The following is a 19,410-nucleotide window of genomic DNA, read 5'->3' on the forward strand; positions in this document are numbered from 1 at the left end:
ACAAGAAGAAACCTCCAGCAGAACAAGGTTCAGGGAGGGGCGGCCCTCTGCCACATTAACATAGTGTATCAGTACCTGTGTAGCGACCGTGTTGGTGTTCAGGTCCACAGCTGTGATGGATCCCTTCTTCTGGGTCCTGCTGCCTCCACCAAGCCAGACCCGGTGGCTGGAAGAATTGCTGTCGGCGCCAGAGCTCAGAATGAAGCACTCAGCGCTCAAAACCCCGGGAACCACAAGCTCCCTCATAAGACACAGCATTTCACCTGAATTCAACCTGTCAAACACCTCCACCCATAACACACAAACACACACACATACACACACACAAAAGCTTCTTAATTGTGTGTTACTCAGGCAGGACTAAAAATCAAGATCAATCTAAATTTAAATCTGCTGCTTGCACTTCTGCATTTCTATTAGTATGCACTTTACTGCCACTAGGGGGCGGTGGCACCACCACAAACCTCCTCTACAATACCCTGCCTTGTTCACCTTTCTCAGATAAAAAAGGTGAACAAGCTGGTTACGCAGTCTGTGGGTCCTAACCTGAGCAGAAGTGGGTCGATCCTGTGGGCTCTCCTGCAGACACTCCTTTATTAGAACCTGAAAGCTGGGCCAAGGTGAGCAACCGTAGTGTTTAACTGGATCTGTGGAAGAAGTAATGCACACTTAGGTGAATTCTCTTTAACTTATGAAATATGTAAAACAACACATATAATGTAAATCCAATTCAAATATACTAGTATAAATACTGTGCACTACTTTGCCTTTTTTTTAAATTAATGTGGCTTTAATGTCAAGCATTTAGTTACTTGTACCAGGTCATTATTAGTACCAGGTCTGAGGTGGCTCTCTTTTTCTTAAAATTCACTGTCAGTGATTCTAGGTGAACAGTCGCATTCCCACCTGGCAGCTTTCCCTGAACTGCAATTTCATCAAACTCGCTGGGAAACTTCATGCCGTCTGAAATGCGCTCGCCACGCGTCATCAGGTCGTAGAGCAGCAGGCCGAACGAGAACACATCAGCCTGCTGATTATAAATCACATTACCTCGGGCAACCTCTGGAGCTCGGAAACCTGTAATCAGTTCATAACAGTATGACATCATAAAGCAGTCCAATCAAAGAGGTCACAAAAAACACAAAGACAAATATGTCTTCAAAATCTGATTTGTAAAAATAATTTAATATTCTGATCGCATGACAGATGACTCATGAGCAGCCCTTAAAATGAAATACCAATTTTTTTTAAAAAACAGGCACTTTGGACTCTGACCTGCTGTCCCCTCGGAGCTTCTTACTCCCATGCTGCAGCAGTACTGAGCGATGCCGTAGTCTGTGATCTTGGCGATGATGTCAGAGTCGGTCTTCAGGTTGAACAGGAGGATGTTGTGAGGCTTCAGATCCCGATAGATGATCATGGCTGAGTGAAGGTACCTGATCACGCAGGTTTGACAAAAACCCAGCAGGTTAGTCGATTTCTGTACTTTACACGGGCATTTAAATCTGATTTAAAGATGTTTTTATGGTGGTTAAAATCAAAGTCATAATCTTAAAATTAGTTGATGATTATGTGAAGGATTTCTTGACGCTGGGTTAACATAACATGTCAGATGTCAGCGGTTCTTCACTCTTTACCTGAGCCCATCTGCCACCTGCAGGGCAATCCTGTGCTGGAGCTTTTGGTTGAAGCTAACATTCTTCTTTTGGAAAAGGGAATCCAGAGAGCCGCGCAGAGCCAGCTCCATCACCAGGACCTGAGGAGTCGAGCCGGCTGCCAGCAGGCTCACCAGGCTGGGGTGACGGAGGCGACCCAAAACGACTAATTCCTGAAAAACAGGGAGAAATGTGAATCAATGAAGGCAAAATGCATCAAAAGTTTAGATCTGAAAAGGCTGGTGACATTTGCAATTTCTGACAAATACAAAAAAAACAGAGGTCAGGTAGATGTGCAACTCTTCCTGCTGAAACAGTTTATGTCTAATCACTGCTGAGCCACAAGGACAGTGAAGACACAGGTGTGTGGGACACAGAGATGTTAGGAAGAGGAATGTTGGGACTTTGGTAAGCAAAGTTTCAGTGGTACCTGTCTGAGGAGTCTGTAGATGTAAAGCTCAGAAGCATGCTTGTTGAATATCTTCACAGCTACATCTTCGTTCTTATAGACGCCTCGATAGACAGTTCCAAAGCCACCGTCCCCTGTTAAGAAAACAAATATGAAAGAATTAAGAAACAAAAGTTAAACTAAAACAGGAAGGTTCAAAATTAAAAATGATGCTTTTAATAATCTGCTTTTTCATAAAAAACAGAAATTATCGGGACATTGCACAGCCGTACCCAGTCGGTTCTCTAAAGACAGATCTATATCCAGTTCTTCACTGTCCAGTGTTGTTCCTGCAGGCTGGTCACTCAATAACAGATCAGGGGCTGTTTGAAAGACGGGAAGAGTGCAGGGCCGATTTTCTGCACTCGCTCCCAAAAAATCTATAATCAACAAAGTAATCATTTTAGACTTCTTGAATCCTGCATGCATGTGTAATACAAAATCGACCTGACTAAGGAAACAATACAAGTGCTGATGTTTTAGTGCACACACCTGTAAAAATGTCTTCCAGGGGAATCTTCCTCCACTCCTGCCCATCCTCTGGGCTGTACAGAGCCCACTTCTTCAGCAGAGCTTCTCCACTGCCGTGCATGTCGGTGTTTAGCAGGCCGGGAAACCATTCCTCCAGCAGGGAGTCAATGTGATCCACCACCTGACCCAGCAGCAGCCGGCCTGGGGGAACGCAAATGGCTTACAAAGGAATGTAAACTGTTAAGACAACAATTGCAGACACCTCCATAACTCACAGTAATAATTATCAGTACTGTAATGTGTTTTTAGCCCTGCATGTCATAGTGTTGATAATGCTGATAATGTGTTTATTTAAAGCCATTTTTATGAAGGTTCATTGTGACTAACCCAAAAATGGAAGCATGGCATCCAGTTTTTCCACTTTAAGTAGTTTCATTTTACTGTCACACCACCATAGAGTCACACCACCCTGAGCTCGCCCGATCTTGCCTCAGCTCTCTGTGGTCGTTGTCTTTTTATTGCTTTCAAACACTGGATAATTTCAGGATAATTATCATGCTTAACTACTACAGCACCTTTGCATGATGCAGGCACGGTTATTCTGACACAGCTGGAGGGGTTTTCCTCCACCAGACAGTACGCCTCCTGGGACCAGTTTAGGTAAATTCCTCTCCTCCAGTAGATCCGGTTGGGTCGGACCATTTTTTCTGGAAAGCACACAGTGTGAGATGCATTCAGTTAACAACTGGCTTCGTTAAATATTGCACTGAAGAAGTCAACTGATGTACTGCTGTATGTTTAATTTACCCCTTCCACAAAGCAAGTAGGAGGATGCCTCTAGCAGGCGGCTGATCTGCCGAGACCAGTAATCCATGGGGAAGTACGGCATCTCATACAGTCGGACGATCACCTCAGAGTTCTCACAGTGAGGCAGTTCTATTACGGGTCTGTGTTTGGACAAACTGTGGATTTTGGGTTGAGTGGTTAGCGTGTGTGAAGCAGTTATTTGTTGATTGTATTTCCGCAAAGACACAGCCTACCTGCTGGGTACCAGCAGCTGGTCCTCGCCAAACGGAAGAGCAATCTGAAACTTCTCCAGCAGCTTCAAGAACTGTGTCAGGTGACTCTTTGGGAAACACTTAGTCTCAGACAGAAACTTTTCCACGACAGAGCGCTGGACCACTCCTTTAGGATGCTCCCAGTAGCCACAGCTCTTTAAGGTCAGTTTCTGCACAGAGGAAAGATAATACAAGCATCTGTGCATTCAACAATTCTCACACAACCATCCTCCAAGTTGTAAACCTCTCAGTAAATCCTCCTCCTCATCATTATCGTCACATTCTGATGCTAGAAGGACAAATACAGAAAGTCTTTACCACCTTAAGGTTCACAGTTGAATTGTGAACCTTAGATTCTATTTTTCTATCTAATTAAGATTATTTTAGTGTCATTTTCAACCTCTCTCAGATATTTGTTTCTGTTAAGTTGTATTTGTTGTATTGAGCTGTGTTTTGTCTGTGTTCTTGCTGCTCTAACACAGTAATTTGTTAACTTTTAAGATGAATAAACTATTTCTTTTTCTTAAAAACCTGAAAAAAAAACAAATGCATGTGTTTCATAACAAGAAGGGCTACCTGTGAGATGACACTGCATAGCCACTGTGGGTCAATAAAGTAAAGCTCCTGAAGCTCAAGTGCAGGATCATCGAAGTGCAATAGAACCCCTGCAGTGACAAAGATGCAACAAAACTTGTCAGATGAAGACGCAACGTGAAAACACAAAATATACTCAGCAAACTGGATATCCAGGCTACTCTGCAGGATATCACTGTGTGAGTGTGAAGTGCTGAGGCAAAGCTGCTATTTATTTTCAAAACTAAAAATTCAGTTGAAAAGTGTTTGAGTCCTGTTTATTAGCCTAATTCAGACTGACCGACTTCGCTGAGGAAGTGGATGGCATGAGGGAGCTCAGCTTCCTCCAGCTGCAGCTGACTCTCTTGGATGAGCTGCAGGAGCTCATGGTGCCTGAGGACAGGGAACTCTGGAGGAACCCTGGCTCTTTCCTGAAGAATCCGGCGCTCCAGCTCCACGTAGCTGTCTGGCACCAGCTGACCCATCACGGGCTGGTCTTGTATCTATGAGGGGAACAGGATATGAATGCCTTCATTAACTCCTTTGGCACTGAATAAACTGGAGTATGTAAATGAAATGAGATGAGATAATGTCATCCCACAGTTCGTAGTCGGACCATCCAGTCATTCGTGAAATCCCTTTAACATAATTGACAAAGTGGTGCAGATCATGTAAATGATAATTATAAGTGTGTTTTTAATTTCATTGTATAACTTACTGTTGCACAGCTAAACTATGACCATTACCCCGCAGTAATAAGATCTTGTTTTTCTCAACTTGTTGCATTATTTAAAAAAATTATTAGCATATTAGAATATACACTCTCTAAATGAGGATTGTGAGCTTTACTGATCGAACAGAGAATATTTAAGGTTCTGTACGATTCAGTCCATTCATTTTTTGCAGCCTTTAGGAATATTATTTAATTAGTTAGTTCGAGTTATAAGAGATGAAGGGAGGGAATTTCACATTTCATGTAGATTGTGGGGGAAATTAGTGTGAATTTGCAGGGCAATCTACTCCCTATGTGCCAATTCACATACAAAGACCCAAGCAGTGTTTTCAATAATGACAAGTAAGAGCAGCGCAAATTTGCAGTTTAAACACTGGGTACAGCTGGTGACTGTGTGGCTCTCAAGAGACTTGAGAGACTCCAGAGGAGAGTTACGCAATTACAAACTGCTCCACCATGTAAACCTGTAAAGAGCTGACCAACGCCTTATTCCAGGAAGCAGGTATAGCTAACAACTCAGTCACCGTGAACTTCACCTGGCAGGCTTTCTTCACCAAACTCGGGGTGTCTCCTTCCCTCCTGCACCTGAACCAGCAGACAGACACCCCCGATTCACTTCCTCGTGCTTAAAGTCACAGCTCAAAGACCAGACAAATGAATTCATTTGATGAAGCTTATGTATTGTTTTTGTCTTTTTACACACACAGAAATCCCAGTTAGGCACGAGTTTGCTATGCCTAACTGGGATTAAGTGCAGAATTATAAAGGGCTCAGCTGCAAACACTGAGGGTGAGGACTCAGTGTAGAGCTACAGGACGGAGACAAAGTTTTGGCACTGCACTCACAGCTTTGAGCCATCCACCTGTGCAAATTACACACATCCACCCCCCCCAGAGTCCAAATAATTTAAACCGCCACACCTTTCCCTGACCTCATGATGATTTCCATCGAGGTCAAAGAGAAGCGGTTGGGAAAGGATAATAGGAGATCATCTTTTTGGATTATTCAAACGCACCCTTAGTCTCCTTATGTTTCCTTTTACCTTGAAGCTGGTGACCTCCCGGACAATGGCCTTACGGAGTCTGGCGATGGCATCCGAGTCCTCACAGACTGAGACCATGTAATAATCCCTGATAACAGGGAAGCCTTGGTGGATCAGGATCTCCTGTCTGATTTTGCTCAGGCAGTTCTGCAGCTGTGAGTCCTCACTCACATCTGTGTGGGTGCCCACCAGAATGACTGGAGACAGCGGTGCTACTGCCTGAAGATGTAAAAAAGAAATAAACAAATGAACAGAAGATACATTAAAATATCCAGATGAACTGTTAACTTAAATGCTGCCCTACTACAGACTCAGCTCAGATCAGACCAGGAGAATGACTACGAGTTCACAGACTTTTATTTCTTATGACTAGATTTACTTTGATGTTGAAGAGCCAAGGTTTGAGAGCGTCCACTTGACTAGTTCCCTTGCTGATGTTGTAAACTACCAGGTAGAGAGCTCTGGACGTCAGGAAGTGAGGGTGAGAACCACTGAACTCCTCTCCTCCTGTGGGGTAAAGATACGGGCAGGGACTCTAAATCACAGCGGGTGTAATAAGATATCCAACTGTCAATTTATCTATTCAGATTTTACAAGAGGGCCAACCTGAAAAGTCCCAGACATTCAGCACCATTTTCTTCTTGTCTCGTTCCCTGACGGTCCAGTCGCGGACGTCAATGCCAAAAGACGTCTGTTTTGAGTTCAGCTGCGAGCGTTTTAGCTTCATCAGCTGCTGGATCAGGCTGGTCTTTCCACTGCCTGCGTTCCCCACCACGATGAGCTTCATCCGATAGTATGGCACTGCCTTCTTCAGCCGCTGCTGAAGGAACCTGACAGGAGAGTATATAAGGTTCTTTATATGGATAACATCAATGAAAAAAAAACAAACAAAGCAGCAGAATGTCAACCCCGCCTGACCTGACTATGTCTTTTGTCTTGCTGCCAGTGAGTTTGAGGTCCAGCTGCAGCTGAAGGCCATCTAGTGGCAGGTCCCACAGTCTGCTCAGTTTTCCCATTTCATCTGGGAATGAGCGCAGGTTAGTGTTATGACTCACATCCAGGGAAGTCAGGCCTTCCAACAAGCCAATCTGGGGAGGGATCTGAATGCAAACAGCACAACCCTCAAAGACAACCCTTTACAACAATGTGTTGTTTACATTCTAGTGCTGTATATGCTCTCTTTTACCTCAGTGAGCCTATTGGCACTAAGGTGGAGTTTCTCCAGTCTGGTCCATTTGTGGATAGGTCCACTCAGATCCAGAGTCTGTATGCAGTTCTGACTGAACATCAGCTCTCTGATGATGCTGGACACCCAGGACGCCGGGCCAGGCAGAACAACGATGCTGTTGGTTCTCATATCTACTGACCGCAACCTGACAGTACGGATCGTGCAAGTAGAGAATCAGAATCTTTGAGGATTTTTACAATTTTATTACTGATAAAACTTTTGAATTAAAATATAAGAACAGAAGGTGAGGATCTGGCTTACACTGGAAGTTCAAGTACAGCCTCGGGAATTGATGCAAAGCTATTGTTTGCAAGTTTTAGTGTCATAATCTTTGATGGCAGCCGGGACAGGGAACCTGGAGAACACAAAAAAATGTTTCTACTTTAAAAAATATAATATAAATGCAAATCAATCATTCTTGAATAAATCTAAATTACAAACATCTGATGAAACCTGTAGCATGAAGCTCTTTTTTCACTGTATGTTTAGATAGTAAAATACTACCCAGACTGAACTGACGGTGAAAGAATTAGTGTGGAGTTCATCAGTCAGTTGGTAATACCCACAGAGTTTGTTCATAGAGACATTCAAAGTTTCCAGTTTGGGGCAGCTTCTCAGGAAATCTGCAGAAATATTCTCCACACCGTTCTTGCTCACATCAAGCAACTTAATCTCAGGCAGACAAAGAGGTGTGCACAGCTCAGTGATACAGTTTCTGAAAAGAAAGAAAAATCACCTTCACAATTCTGCAAATGACGTATGTGGATCCACGATAAGATTCTTTGATGTAAAACTATCAACTTCCTTAAAAACCCTACCCTTCCATATAAAGCTCCTCCAGTGTATGCATGGTGCGGCCCAGCTCGAAAGGGAATGTGGTGATTTTGTTGAATGAAAGGTTGAGCTGCTTCAGTTTTGGACAGGTAACTTCAGGGTCAAAGGTCAGCTGGGGGCCAACGCAGTTACGAGAGGCGTTCAGCATGCTCAGCGAGGGCAGAGACAGCAGCTCCTGTGGCAGCGACTGGAGCTGATTCCCCTGCAGGTCTAGTCGAGTCAAATTCTTCAAACTCTGAGTCAAAAAACAGAAAGACAAAAAAATGTAGCCCACGTTTTTATATTTTAGTTCTTTTTATTAGTGCAGATCGAATGCAGACCTTACCAGGCAGAGCTCAGAGGGAAACTCGAGCAGACAATTATAGCTCAGGTCCAGACGGTGGATATGCCACAGCTGCTGCTGGACAAAGCCATCGTTGAGACAGGACAGGGAGTTCAGCTCATTCCCAGATAGGTCCAGCAGGTGGATCCTCTCTTTCTCTTTGGGCAGAGCAGCAGAGTTCTCGGCAGACCCCAGCACTGACAAGGCGATAACAAGAGCAAAAGCAATAGTTTCATTACTTGGATACCTTTTATCCAATTAAAACCAACACACAAGAGCACCAGATTCACTTCAGATATGATACAGAGCTACAGACAAGTGTTTACCAGGAGTCGTGCCTGTTGACATGTCACAGTGCCATCATTACACTCAGTAAGTCTTTTACAGTGTGGACAAACAAAAACACAATGGCGTGTGAAGGAAAATACTGCTGCAACACAAAACATAGCAGCAGCATGCTGTGGGTTTATAGTTACAGAAATAATCTTTGGTCAGTGATGACGGGGGGCAGTCCCTTCTGGATATTTCGTGACTAAGAACACAAACTCGTGGGACTGTTGCTCTTCAAGTGGTAGTTAGAACTGATACTATCGTTATTGCGTGTTACTGTGTTATTGTGCTTGGTTAGCGGAGCAAGAACAATGTGTTTCTTGGCTCAGAACAGTGTCGAGTTTAGCAAAAGTCCACAGTGTCTGAGGCTACTGTGGTTAAGTGGGCACCTAAGGACAGCGTGTATTAATAATGTCAAACTAAACGGCATTTCAGGATATGGAGCCAGTTTTTACAATTCAAAGCTGCCACAGTCTTTAAGAATCTCATTTCCAAAAACAAGCATCTTTAAATTTTGAATCTTCCTCACTGGCCTGCTTTACTTCACGTGACGTCTTTAAGAAGGAGGTGTACATGCTTCCTTTCAAATGTGGATATCTTTGTGTCAAAAAGAGAAGTATTATCCAAAAAAATAAGATGAATTCATGGAATAAGTTGCTGTTGTCCATGTAACAACTAGCGATATGATTTTATATAATTAAATACAGGATCAGTTATCGAAGAAAAGAAGAGGCAAAGAAGAAAAACAAAGGAGAGACGAAAATCACAGATCAAAGATCATGGAGTCAGATTTTTCAGATACCTTTTTGACTCGAGCTATTCCGTCCATATCTTCTGTGAAGAGGCTCAGTGTGCTCGCTCTCAGTCTGACCACTCTGGACATACGAGCACAAGAAAGCTTCATATCAGAGTTATAGCAGAGACTGTTACAAAAGAAGGGACTGCTTTGGGAAGTAAATCTCTGAGTCCAAGGAAAGACATTTTTAGGATCACACTTAAAAAGCGATTAAAAAAAAAAAACGGCGATGACAAGTAAAATTTTAGGGCCAAAGCATAAAATACCAAATGTCTTTTAACAGCTCTTACCTCTGCGCTGGCATGTCTGCGACGGCCCTGCTTCCTCCTTAAGGATTCCCCCCTCAGCTCCTCTGATGAATTGTTGTACGACTTTGGAGAAAGAGCACCAGACAGCGAATCACTTCCTATAAAAAAAGATACACGCAGTAAAAGATAAGCCTCATACAATACACTTGCAGTATATTTGAACCCTAATCGTTTTTACAAGTTACCAATCAGCATGTGATATGAAAGTGCTGCCAACTAGAAGCCATATTTTCTTGCTGCTGTCACCCAGGAAGTTATGTTTTTGGTCGGGTTTGTGTCTCGTTCTGTCTGCAAACACTGTAGCTCAAACAGTGTTGAATGATCAAACGTTGTATGGGTGCAGAGTGGGGTCGTGTTAACAATCCATTCAAATTTGCCTGACGTCCACCGAGCTCTTCAAGGTCAACTTAATGATTTATTTATTTACTGAACAAAAGCCTCATAGCTATGTGCGCTGCCTCTGAATCACATGAAAGATTGAAATTGTTCGACTGAACCATATTAGTTTGTTGCATCTCAAACTGTCAGGGAAAAAAGCAGCACACTCCATGCGTTCATTATACATGCCCAGGTGCCCGTATTGTGAGAAACTGGGCAGAAATGTGCCAAATGACAAACTCCGGAGACTTGATGACCATTTACAGATGTGCTTTTAATGTGAAGTTCTTAATCGAGTCCATGCGAGACTTCCTTTTGAGGCAAAAGGTCACATGCAAACTGAACGAATGGGTCACTGAGACACCGCCGCTACACTACAAATAGGCCGAGTCTAATCGCAAGTAAAAAACATACATGTATGATGAATTACTCTGGCAGGATTTCCATGTACAGAATGTTCAGCTGTATTTCTGAGAAAACAACAACACTGCTGGAGAACAATGCAACTACAGTGTAACCGATTATTGCTACTTAGAGCAATGTTAGAATTACACAGTCTCTCTGAACAGCATGTAAATCTAATGTCAGTTACGTGTCTTGTTTGTTGCCCGTGCTGGAAGCTATCTAAAAGAGAAGTACAAGTAGTGCTCCGAGTCTGTTTAAGATAATATTAGGATAATATTTTCTACTCTTGGCTCTGTATAATGTTACTGACAAGAGATAACCCAGGCACAAAACTCTGGCTGTGAGCACAGCAGCCCAAACACAATGTTGTTGACAACTCGGGTTTATGAGGAGCGCTAATCAGACAAAACTAGGTTATGGGCAGGGGGAATGGGGGAATAGCTACAGAGTTCAAGAATATGAAGCTCGAATTTAGCATGAAATGTCCTCTTTAAGAAAGTCAGGTGAAAATGAGCATCCCTTTACCATCACTCTCCATGTCATCGTTGAAAAACAGGCCGTCTTCCAAAGAGGTAAAGCTGAAGCTGGAGTCGTCGCTCTCATCAGAAATGTAGCCAGAGGTCAAACATGGGTCAGTCACTGACCGAGGGGGACAGTTCACACTTTTGGCCCTCTGGAGAAACTGGATGTACTTTGCCAGACTCGGGCCCTTAGCTTGAAGACACAAAGATATTCAAATTAGAGCTGCAAACTGTATCGATTTCCTCTGCAGCTTTTTTCCCATCATCCAATAAAATCCTCATAAGAGTTTCCAAGAACCACAGAGAGCATCCTTAGTGTGTCAGATATGTTGTTATGGTTCTGTTATGGTTTAGTTTTCACTTTATACTTATTGCCTCAGGTATTAATATTTTAAAAAACACTGCAAAGATTTCTCTTGCTGTGGATTATGCACAGCTACATGGAGTCACATGACATCTGGATAACCTGCGAGCATATCCAGGCTTTTATGTCGTCAAGAGAAGTGATCTTATCATGGTGGAATGAAAAAGCATCAAAACCAGTGTCTCTAAGCAGATAGCACTGGGGTGGTCTTTGTTGGGATTTGGCTCTATATAAATGATTACATTCAAACTGCTTCTCTATCTAAAAAACAAACAAACATAAAATTATGATATAAAACTTAGAAACTCAGCAGATCTTCCTCACTGTTGTTGTAGCGTAGACTGTAAGTTCTGCTTCTTTCACCCAGCAGGGGGCTCAGCCAAGCGGCATCCAGACGGCCTAGCCTGAAGCCGCCCAGGCACAGGGCATTGTTGTTGAGGTCCAGACCCAGACGGCCAAGTAACTGGATGACTGTGGGCCCGTCACCCCTCTTCACGCTCACGGCCAGAGCCCTGCGGAGGTGCTGCTCGTGGCAGCCTCGGCTTAACAAGAGTTCCACCAGTTCCAGAGGTCCACCTCTCTCACAGACCTGAAAAAGACAGGCCATGATCGAGACTGAACTGATTGTCTTATTACTGATTATTCGAGCATGACTGGGAATTGCAAAAACACATGAGTGCTAGTATTATTGGTAATGAAGCTTAAGTATCATACAAACACTGTACCAAAAAATTCTTTAGTAACTCCAGTCTTATCCATGTCTCAACCCTTACTGTGGATTGAGACTCTAAGAATGAGATCACGAATGCAAGTCATTGAAAAAAAGCTTCCTCCATAAGATCAGCTCAGCCTTTTAGAAAGGGCGACGAGCCTCAACATCCAGATGGAGCTCAGAGTGGACTTCCTGCTCCTTTGTGTTAAAATGAGCCAATTGAAAAGGTTCAGGCACACAGACAGGATTCCACCTGGGCACCTCGCTTTGTGGGTTTTGTAGGAATATCCGACTGAAAGGAGACCCTGATGGTTGCCCCACAGATTGCTGGAGAGATTACAGATTACAGAGAATACATCCTGTCATGCCTGGGAACACCTAGGGGATCCAACAGGTGAAAATATCCTGCTACTGTGACATGTCTTTGGAGAAACAGAAGAGGGAGGGAGGGAGGGATGGATGGATGGACGGACGGACGTACATAGTATGTAGTGCTGAACAAAAAAGTAAAGCTGAGGCCTGTCAGAAAAATCAGGGTACTCCTTATGTAAGAGATCGATCATGATTGGGACATGTGGGGTTCATCCTCTGGGGGAAAATGATTGTCTCCTCTAGGTTCGAAGTCACAGTTATTAATCTTTAAAGCAATGGACCAGCCACTTCAAGTATTGAGACGGGGACCACTGAGGCTCAGGCAGAGTGGGTCACTACCAGTGAGACGGTCTGTGGATCAATCCCTCGGCTCTTACAGTCCATGTGTCGAAGTACCCTTGGACAAAATGCATCCATGGGAGAGTAAGTGTGCATGTGTGCGTATATGTTAGATAAAAGTGCTTAGTCATGGATAAAAGCCCTGTATCCCTGTGTGTGACTGAGTGAACAAGACTTGCTCAAATTGAGTAGAGAGGCATACTATAAGTACCAGCCCATTTAAGTCAAATCACGCTGAAACCATCGTGACCTCTGACCTGGTAAATGAGAGACTCATTTTTGGTCTTCTTGTTGATGTCAGCTCCCAGCTCGATCAGACACTCGGCCATTGTCGTATCTCCATCCATGCAGGCCTTTTCCAGCATGCTGTAGTGCAGCTCTGAGTCGCACCACATTTTAGACAGAGCCAGGCACACCGACTTCCGCAGCTGATCGCAGACAGACAGAGAGACAAGGGGTTAGAAAGGGCAGCAGGAAGGCATGTCGCAAGAAATATCAAACTAGCAGACCATGGCTTAAACGATTAATGTAATGTGAGGTCATTTGTGTTCACAGAGTAGCCTGTGTTTCACCATAACTACTTCCTGATACTGGGATAGAGACTATTACCCTTGATCTTGCAAAACAGGAAATAATAATCATGAGTAAGGAAGTGCGACTGCAACCGTGCTAGCAAATATCAAAGTTGAAAATCACTCACGCCCATCCTAATGTTTTTTTCCAAATTACTGGTCAAGTTTAAGTGTCTAAATAAATAAGATCAGATATTTGGAATCAATATCTGTATCTGATGATGCCTAGTAGAAAATATTTAAGATCAAAGTGATCACAAGGACGTGAACATATGTGTTAAATTTTAAAGAAATTCATTCAGTTGTCGTTGCTGCGGTGGTCTGACTTACTGGACTGATGCTCTGGTCAGTCTCTTCTCTAAGGCACTGGAAGATATGCCTGTCAAAGTCTTCTTTCTGCAGTTCAGCAGCTGCTCCTGAACAGGCGTCTAGCATCCTCAATGCCACCTGTAAACACTGCAAACCAGACAGGAGGAGAAAGTTTACGAGGGCAACACTGTTAACAAAACACACAGGGTAGAAATTAGCCTCAAAGGGCACAGCATCCTGCCTTTAAAGGCTTGATTTAAGATCAGATCTACAATTCTGTGACTATATCACTGTATCCAGATGGCTAGCAACCAATTACATCATAGCATGTGTAATGGCTATTAGCTGACCTGTCATCCAAATGTGAAAAATAGGGATTTAAATATACATAAAAATTGGTTATTAGCTTTTTAAAAAAAAACAACAAAAAAAAAAAACTGGTTATGTCTTTAATCATGAAGGATAGGATGAGATAACATTGTGAAAAGAAGAACTCCGTAATTTACATTCTGTTCAAATGGGAGCTCTAAGATTTTTTTCTTCAACCCAATAATGTGATTTTTTTATTTTTAATGAAACCACAGGGCGGGTTTATTATGTCATGGCGTTATATCAGAGTAGTAACACTCGGGTCACCTTTAGCAGCATCTCAGAGTCTTCTCTGTACTGAATTAGAGCGGTAACCACAACGGAGGCCAGTACAGGTACGATCATCCTCGAGAGCTTCTTCTTGGACACAACGTAGGTGAGTAGGGTCAGCCCCCAGTAGTGTATCTCTGGAGAGGGCAGAAAATTTAGTGCAAGCGCAGTTATTTGCCTTTAATAAATTTCTGGTGAGAAAAAAGCTTTCTTGTGTTTTTTTTTTTCTTCAGGCAGCTAATGTGTACCTCGTTCCTGTGGGAACATTTGTAGTGTATGCAGCACTGTGTCTATCGCCCCCTGCTGGCACAGAAGATCCACCGCACCAGAGCAGTCAGCCAGAGCAGACAGCACCTTCAAACCACACGTTTGAATGGCTGAGCTGCTGATGAACTGCACGCACATGCATAGAAAGAGAAGAGAGACTAAAATGAATTACAGACAATGCTGCATTAAGTGTTTCTCAAAATATGCTGCGCACGTGTTGCACACATCTGCATCAGCAGAAAGTTAGTAACAAATATAAATATGGTTATGTACTGCTGGCATGGGTGAAACATTAATTAGAATAAATGTTAATGGACATATATCATTTTACACACCATGTAATATATAATGACATAAAACAACTTTCATGATCTGGGACTCTACTAAGACTAAGAGAAGTTTCTTGGCTTGTAAAATAAATAAAAATCACATTATCCTTAACATATTTGTCTCAAACGTGAAAGAGCCCCAGTTTGTGAAGAGGAATAGACACAAATCCAGCCTAAGCCATAATCTAGTGTACTCTCTGCTCATCCTAAACTCAGACAAATAGGAGGCTTGTGTCAGGAAGCACATCCAGCATAAAAACTGTGACAAATCCAATATACGGATAAAGCCACTCTGGTGGCCCCTTGGAAATAAAACAACAGCCAAAAGTGCCCTGTTTGAATGATCATGTCTTCTTTAGCACTCTGGGATTCAAATGCACAAATTATTAAGTTAAATAAACTGCTATTCAGACATTACTCTATCACAGATGTCATGGCCTCTGGCAACAGAGTTTTTGCTGTTTGTGTTCTGTTAAAACATAATGAAGCACAAAAAACGTATTTAGTTATTAGTCATTGTGTGAAGTCATGACTTGTTTATCATAAAACACTAAATATGAGACAAATGACTGTTTAGACTTGACAGACGTTCACTTCCTCGATGACATGTGGTGTCTTTTTTCTGGTTTTCACTCTTTTCCAAAGCTGATTCAGTCAGTGTTTATCATCCACACTCCAGCATAAAGGTGGACATTTTCACCGTCCATACCAATATGCCAACTGAGAAAATCTTTTCAGAAATGTAATCACAATCCTTCTGATCTTCTAGTTGCAGAACAGGCTACGGGAGCTCTGCAGCTGAATATTCACAAGGTCCTTTTCTCTTTATTGAAAAAAAAAATCTCTTAAAACATAAAATCCTATTAGGATCTCCTATTGGGCATTTCAAAACAAAACCAATATGCTCAAAATGTGTGAAAAAGAGAAGAAGTCCAAAATATTTTTTGGTGTTGCCCATACCCTGTTGAGAGCCTCCAGGTAGAGGATGTGAGCTCCTTCCACCACACACTGGTTTTTCAGGACCTTCAGAGACACGTCGGCCATGTCGGGATCTGCGACCGAGTTGCCGTGCTCCCTTAAACTCCTGTCTGAGAAGGAAACGAGTGAGGACAAGAACTTGAGTAAACATGGACCCTCAGACACAACCGAAAGAGAGTTTTTTGAGTTGTTTTTTTTTTTTTAAATATCACAGGGCATAAGGATTACAAAGAATCTGTCTATTGTTTCTCTTGTATTCATACAAACTGAGCCAGGCAACTTGCCAAAAAGGACTTACAACAGATACACCCTTGTTTGCCAACCAGTCAAGTACAATGAACCATGCACATTCGTCATGTAAAGGTCTTACCGCCTTTGCATAACTGCAATGTGAAACCAAAATGAGCTGGATCAGATATACACAACAGAACAAAAACAGGAACCGTGGTTTAGACTCTCAGATGTGAAAAGTCCCTTTAATTAAAGAGCACATGTAGCAAAATTCCATAACAAAAATAGATGATATGCTCTGAGGGCTGCAACATTAGCGAATAGATGCGATTTCCTCATTATGAGCAGCTCATTTCATACACTGTGACTAAGTACTAGTCAACATAATACTCATAAATGATACTCTCCATCTTCCTTTGGGACGAAGCTTAGTGTGGTAAAGAAGCTGCCTTGCTGGAGAAGACGGGGAAAAAAACTTTGCTTGTGCGCCATTTTGTTTGGCAGGTCACCTCTGTGCACAAACACCACACAAAGAACACGTAGCTGCTGGGAACTGAAGTGAGAAAAGAAAACAAGAGTGTACCCGGGCAAAGGAAGACCAAGCTGGCTTGCAGAGCCTCCAGCTGAACCTCAAGATTAAAGTTATGAAACTTCATGGTGCTGAGGATCTGGTTCATGGCCATGGTCAACTCATCCAGACTGGCTGTCCTACAAATACAGGGAGACTAGTTTCAAAGCTTGTGAGAAACACCAAATGCTCTCCTCAGTGTGTCTGAATTTTTTCATCGTAGAATGGGAGCCGTCTTCGTTCGCACCTTCCCTGGAAGAGCAGGTTTAACAGTTTGCAGGCACTGATGGAAACCTCGGCTGAGTCTGAATGTCTCTTCATCATCTCCACCAAATTCACATGAAGGCCACTTGACAGCAGCAAAGAACGCATTTTACCTGCAAACAAAGCAAACAGTTACCGTGGCAACCGCCAAAACAGCACTGTTTTTATAATATATAGAGAGATATATAGCACACACACAAACAAACAGATGTAGATCATAACTGCATCTCTGCACACCGTGTGGAAACATGAGACTCACTGTTGTTTGTGATGAGTGTGGCGATGGCGCTGGTAGCAGCATTAAACACATTAGGAGAGGCGAAGTGGAGCAGCATGGCCGCCATCAGCTGTCTATAAACAGGAGTCCTGTGGAGCAAATACCCAAACGCCATCATTACATTCAGTTCTCGCACAGATTCAACGGCTATAAACGCACGTGTTAAATGTCACTATGTCACCTTTCATCCTGCTCTTCTTCTAGATGGTTCAGTGCAGCTCCGTGCAGTAACAGACTGTGAATGGCCCAGCACGCAGCTTCCTGACAGTACAAGTGATTTTTACATAAGTTCAAGTCTTCAGGAGTACCATGTAAAACTCGAGAGCCTAACGTTAGACAGACCTGAACACCTGGCTCATCTGCGTGGAGCTCCAGTGCAGTAAAGCATTCCTTCATCCAGCTCAGCTCCATGTCCTCCACCTGCCCGTTACCCCTGTTCTCCTCCTCCTCTCCTTCCTCCAGACCCTGCTCGGCCACCGCTTTGTTCTGCACGATGGTTGCAGCTAACAAAAAGGACAAAGTCTGTGTCAATCACTGTGTCATTTTTGCATAATGGAGAAAAGTCAAGAGACAGTTGCATTTTAGTATCATCTGGTTTTCACCACAAAGCTTGGCAGTTGCTTTGGGTTATTCGTCTGCGTCTACATCTGCTTAAAAACAGATGCAGGGCTTGAAGACTTTAGTGAAATAAGTAAGCAAACATCGCGGTTATATGGAAAATGTGCTGCTTCTGAACTCCAATATTTAAAAAAATGTGCAACATCACTATATATTGATGTTGAGTTTAAGACCATCACACGTCCATTAAATATAGTTTGTGAATGTGGGTCCTCACTGAGGTTAGCCAGGCAGGACAGAGCAGCGGCTTGCAGCTTGGCGTTGTTAGGGAAAGTCTGGCAGGCTCTGACTGCGACTCTGTGGACACCATTCCTCACCAGGATGTCGTTGTAACTCTCTGTAAGACACCATAAACCGAGCACCCAGAATTAATACTCTGATTACTTTGATTATTCTCCTCAATCTTCATCTGTCATGTGAAAAAACACGTTAGTTTATCCGAACGAATGAAATCCAAACACTGCTGTGTTGACAGCGAGGATTCAACAAACAGTGTTATCATTACTAGTGAGTTATTCATGAGTTATTTATTAACTGTACATCTGAGAGTTGGACCCATTTAACACTGTTTTTTTTTTAAATTTAGTTTGTATAGTTAACAACAGTGATACTTAATAATGTTTACTGTTGGCTCAGAAATTGGTTTGTAAGCCATCTGTGAATGTTATGTGGATAGGTCATGTTTCTGCATTCGGCAGGTGGGACGGTGGAAGTTCCAGATGCCTGAGTTACCACTGTGTTTAGTTCTGCTTTCACTTTTCATTTACTTTTACTTTCACTTTTGTCAGCTGTGCCATTTCATTGAGGCCCAAAAACTGCTGATAAAACAACAGCAATCAAAACAGTCTGTGGGAGAATGAGCTCAGTGATCACTAAGAAATGTTACTGAAAGACTAATTTAATGGACCAGTATATAATACAGTATGTAAAATGTCACCTACGTGGATGTAATTCAAAGTCTTGTGAGTCTAATTCAATAGCTCTTATCAGCTATGATAATACACAAATTAATATTCTGCATTTGAAATGAACCACAAAAGTGCACGGAGAATGGAAAAACAAATCCACATCCACAAAAACAATGTAATTACTAAATTACATTAGAGGAAGAAGAAGGCCATCAAAATATTATTATTCTCCTTTTCCACTCGCTCTGACCTGAAGTAAACCTTTTGAACAGGGAGCAGGCTTTCTCCTGCAGCTCCTCCACCTCAGGGAAAGCATCCATGGCAGCGATGATGGTGCTGTAGCACCGAGTGCCCCCTGACATCAACACCTCCACATTACTGCCTGCAAAAGAAAAGTACACAACTCCACCTGAGTCTTTGAGTCGGGAAAGTACTGCTGAATTACAAACAGCATAAAACTGCAATGAGTAGTATAACACACTTACATACTAGCTATAAGTAAGATTTACACACTCGGCCAACAAAAAAATTCTATTAAACAAAATGGTTACATATTCCATA

The 19,410-nt window shown here is 42.7% G+C and overlaps 1 protein-coding gene across 4 annotated transcripts in view; it reads right to left on the minus strand.

The window, feature by feature from the left end:
* Nucleotides 1-19,410, minus strand: part of lrrk2 (leucine-rich repeat kinase 2) — a 30,520-nt gene that overhangs the window by 4,327 nt on the left and 6,783 nt on the right. For all 4 annotated transcript variants that reach the window (XR_003220871.1, XM_005454169.4, XM_019357940.2 and 1 more), the window contains exons 7-44: nucleotides 19,100-19,231; nucleotides 18,159-18,278; nucleotides 17,666-17,826; nucleotides 17,505-17,584; nucleotides 17,306-17,412; nucleotides 17,030-17,159; nucleotides 16,798-16,922; nucleotides 15,966-16,093; nucleotides 14,658-14,802; nucleotides 14,407-14,546; nucleotides 13,792-13,917; nucleotides 13,147-13,317; nucleotides 11,791-12,055; nucleotides 11,107-11,295; nucleotides 9,781-9,896; nucleotides 9,497-9,569; nucleotides 8,368-8,561; nucleotides 8,027-8,277; nucleotides 7,775-7,923; nucleotides 7,470-7,563; nucleotides 7,167-7,353; nucleotides 6,899-7,080; nucleotides 6,587-6,810; nucleotides 6,360-6,487; nucleotides 5,981-6,199; nucleotides 4,507-4,708; nucleotides 4,209-4,297; nucleotides 3,615-3,802; nucleotides 3,382-3,536; nucleotides 3,150-3,281; nucleotides 2,596-2,775; nucleotides 2,337-2,483; nucleotides 2,086-2,198; nucleotides 1,638-1,828; nucleotides 1,276-1,436; nucleotides 907-1,077; nucleotides 547-647; nucleotides 76-285 (exon numbers count right to left, since the gene is read on the minus strand). Coding sequence is in view for 3 of the 4 variants with exons in the window: in XM_005454169.4 (XP_005454226.1) it covers nucleotides 76-285; nucleotides 547-647; nucleotides 907-1,077; nucleotides 1,276-1,436; nucleotides 1,638-1,828; nucleotides 2,086-2,198; nucleotides 2,337-2,483; nucleotides 2,596-2,775; nucleotides 3,150-3,281; nucleotides 3,382-3,536; nucleotides 3,615-3,802; nucleotides 4,209-4,297; nucleotides 4,507-4,708; nucleotides 5,981-6,199; nucleotides 6,360-6,487; nucleotides 6,587-6,810; nucleotides 6,899-7,080; nucleotides 7,167-7,353; nucleotides 7,470-7,563; nucleotides 7,775-7,923; nucleotides 8,027-8,277; nucleotides 8,368-8,561; nucleotides 9,497-9,569; nucleotides 9,781-9,896; nucleotides 11,107-11,295; nucleotides 11,791-12,055; nucleotides 13,147-13,317; nucleotides 13,792-13,917; nucleotides 14,407-14,546; nucleotides 14,658-14,802; nucleotides 15,966-16,093; nucleotides 16,798-16,922; nucleotides 17,030-17,159; nucleotides 17,306-17,412; nucleotides 17,505-17,584; nucleotides 17,666-17,826; nucleotides 18,159-18,278; nucleotides 19,100-19,231 (5,876 nt within the window). In the remaining variant the exon portion in view is untranslated. The remainder of the gene's footprint in view (nucleotides 1-75; nucleotides 286-546; nucleotides 648-906; nucleotides 1,078-1,275; nucleotides 1,437-1,637; nucleotides 1,829-2,085; nucleotides 2,199-2,336; nucleotides 2,484-2,595; nucleotides 2,776-3,149; nucleotides 3,282-3,381; nucleotides 3,537-3,614; nucleotides 3,803-4,208; nucleotides 4,298-4,506; nucleotides 4,709-5,980; nucleotides 6,200-6,359; nucleotides 6,488-6,586; nucleotides 6,811-6,898; nucleotides 7,081-7,166; nucleotides 7,354-7,469; nucleotides 7,564-7,774; nucleotides 7,924-8,026; nucleotides 8,278-8,367; nucleotides 8,562-9,496; nucleotides 9,570-9,780; nucleotides 9,897-11,106; nucleotides 11,296-11,790; nucleotides 12,056-13,146; nucleotides 13,318-13,791; nucleotides 13,918-14,406; nucleotides 14,547-14,657; nucleotides 14,803-15,965; nucleotides 16,094-16,797; nucleotides 16,923-17,029; nucleotides 17,160-17,305; nucleotides 17,413-17,504; nucleotides 17,585-17,665; nucleotides 17,827-18,158; nucleotides 18,279-19,099; nucleotides 19,232-19,410) is intronic.

This window comes from Oreochromis niloticus, linkage group LG7 (genome assembly GCF_001858045.2).
Source record: "Oreochromis niloticus isolate F11D_XX linkage group LG7, O_niloticus_UMD_NMBU, whole genome shotgun sequence".
Taxonomy (NCBI): Eukaryota; Metazoa; Chordata; class Actinopteri; order Cichliformes; family Cichlidae; genus Oreochromis; species Oreochromis niloticus.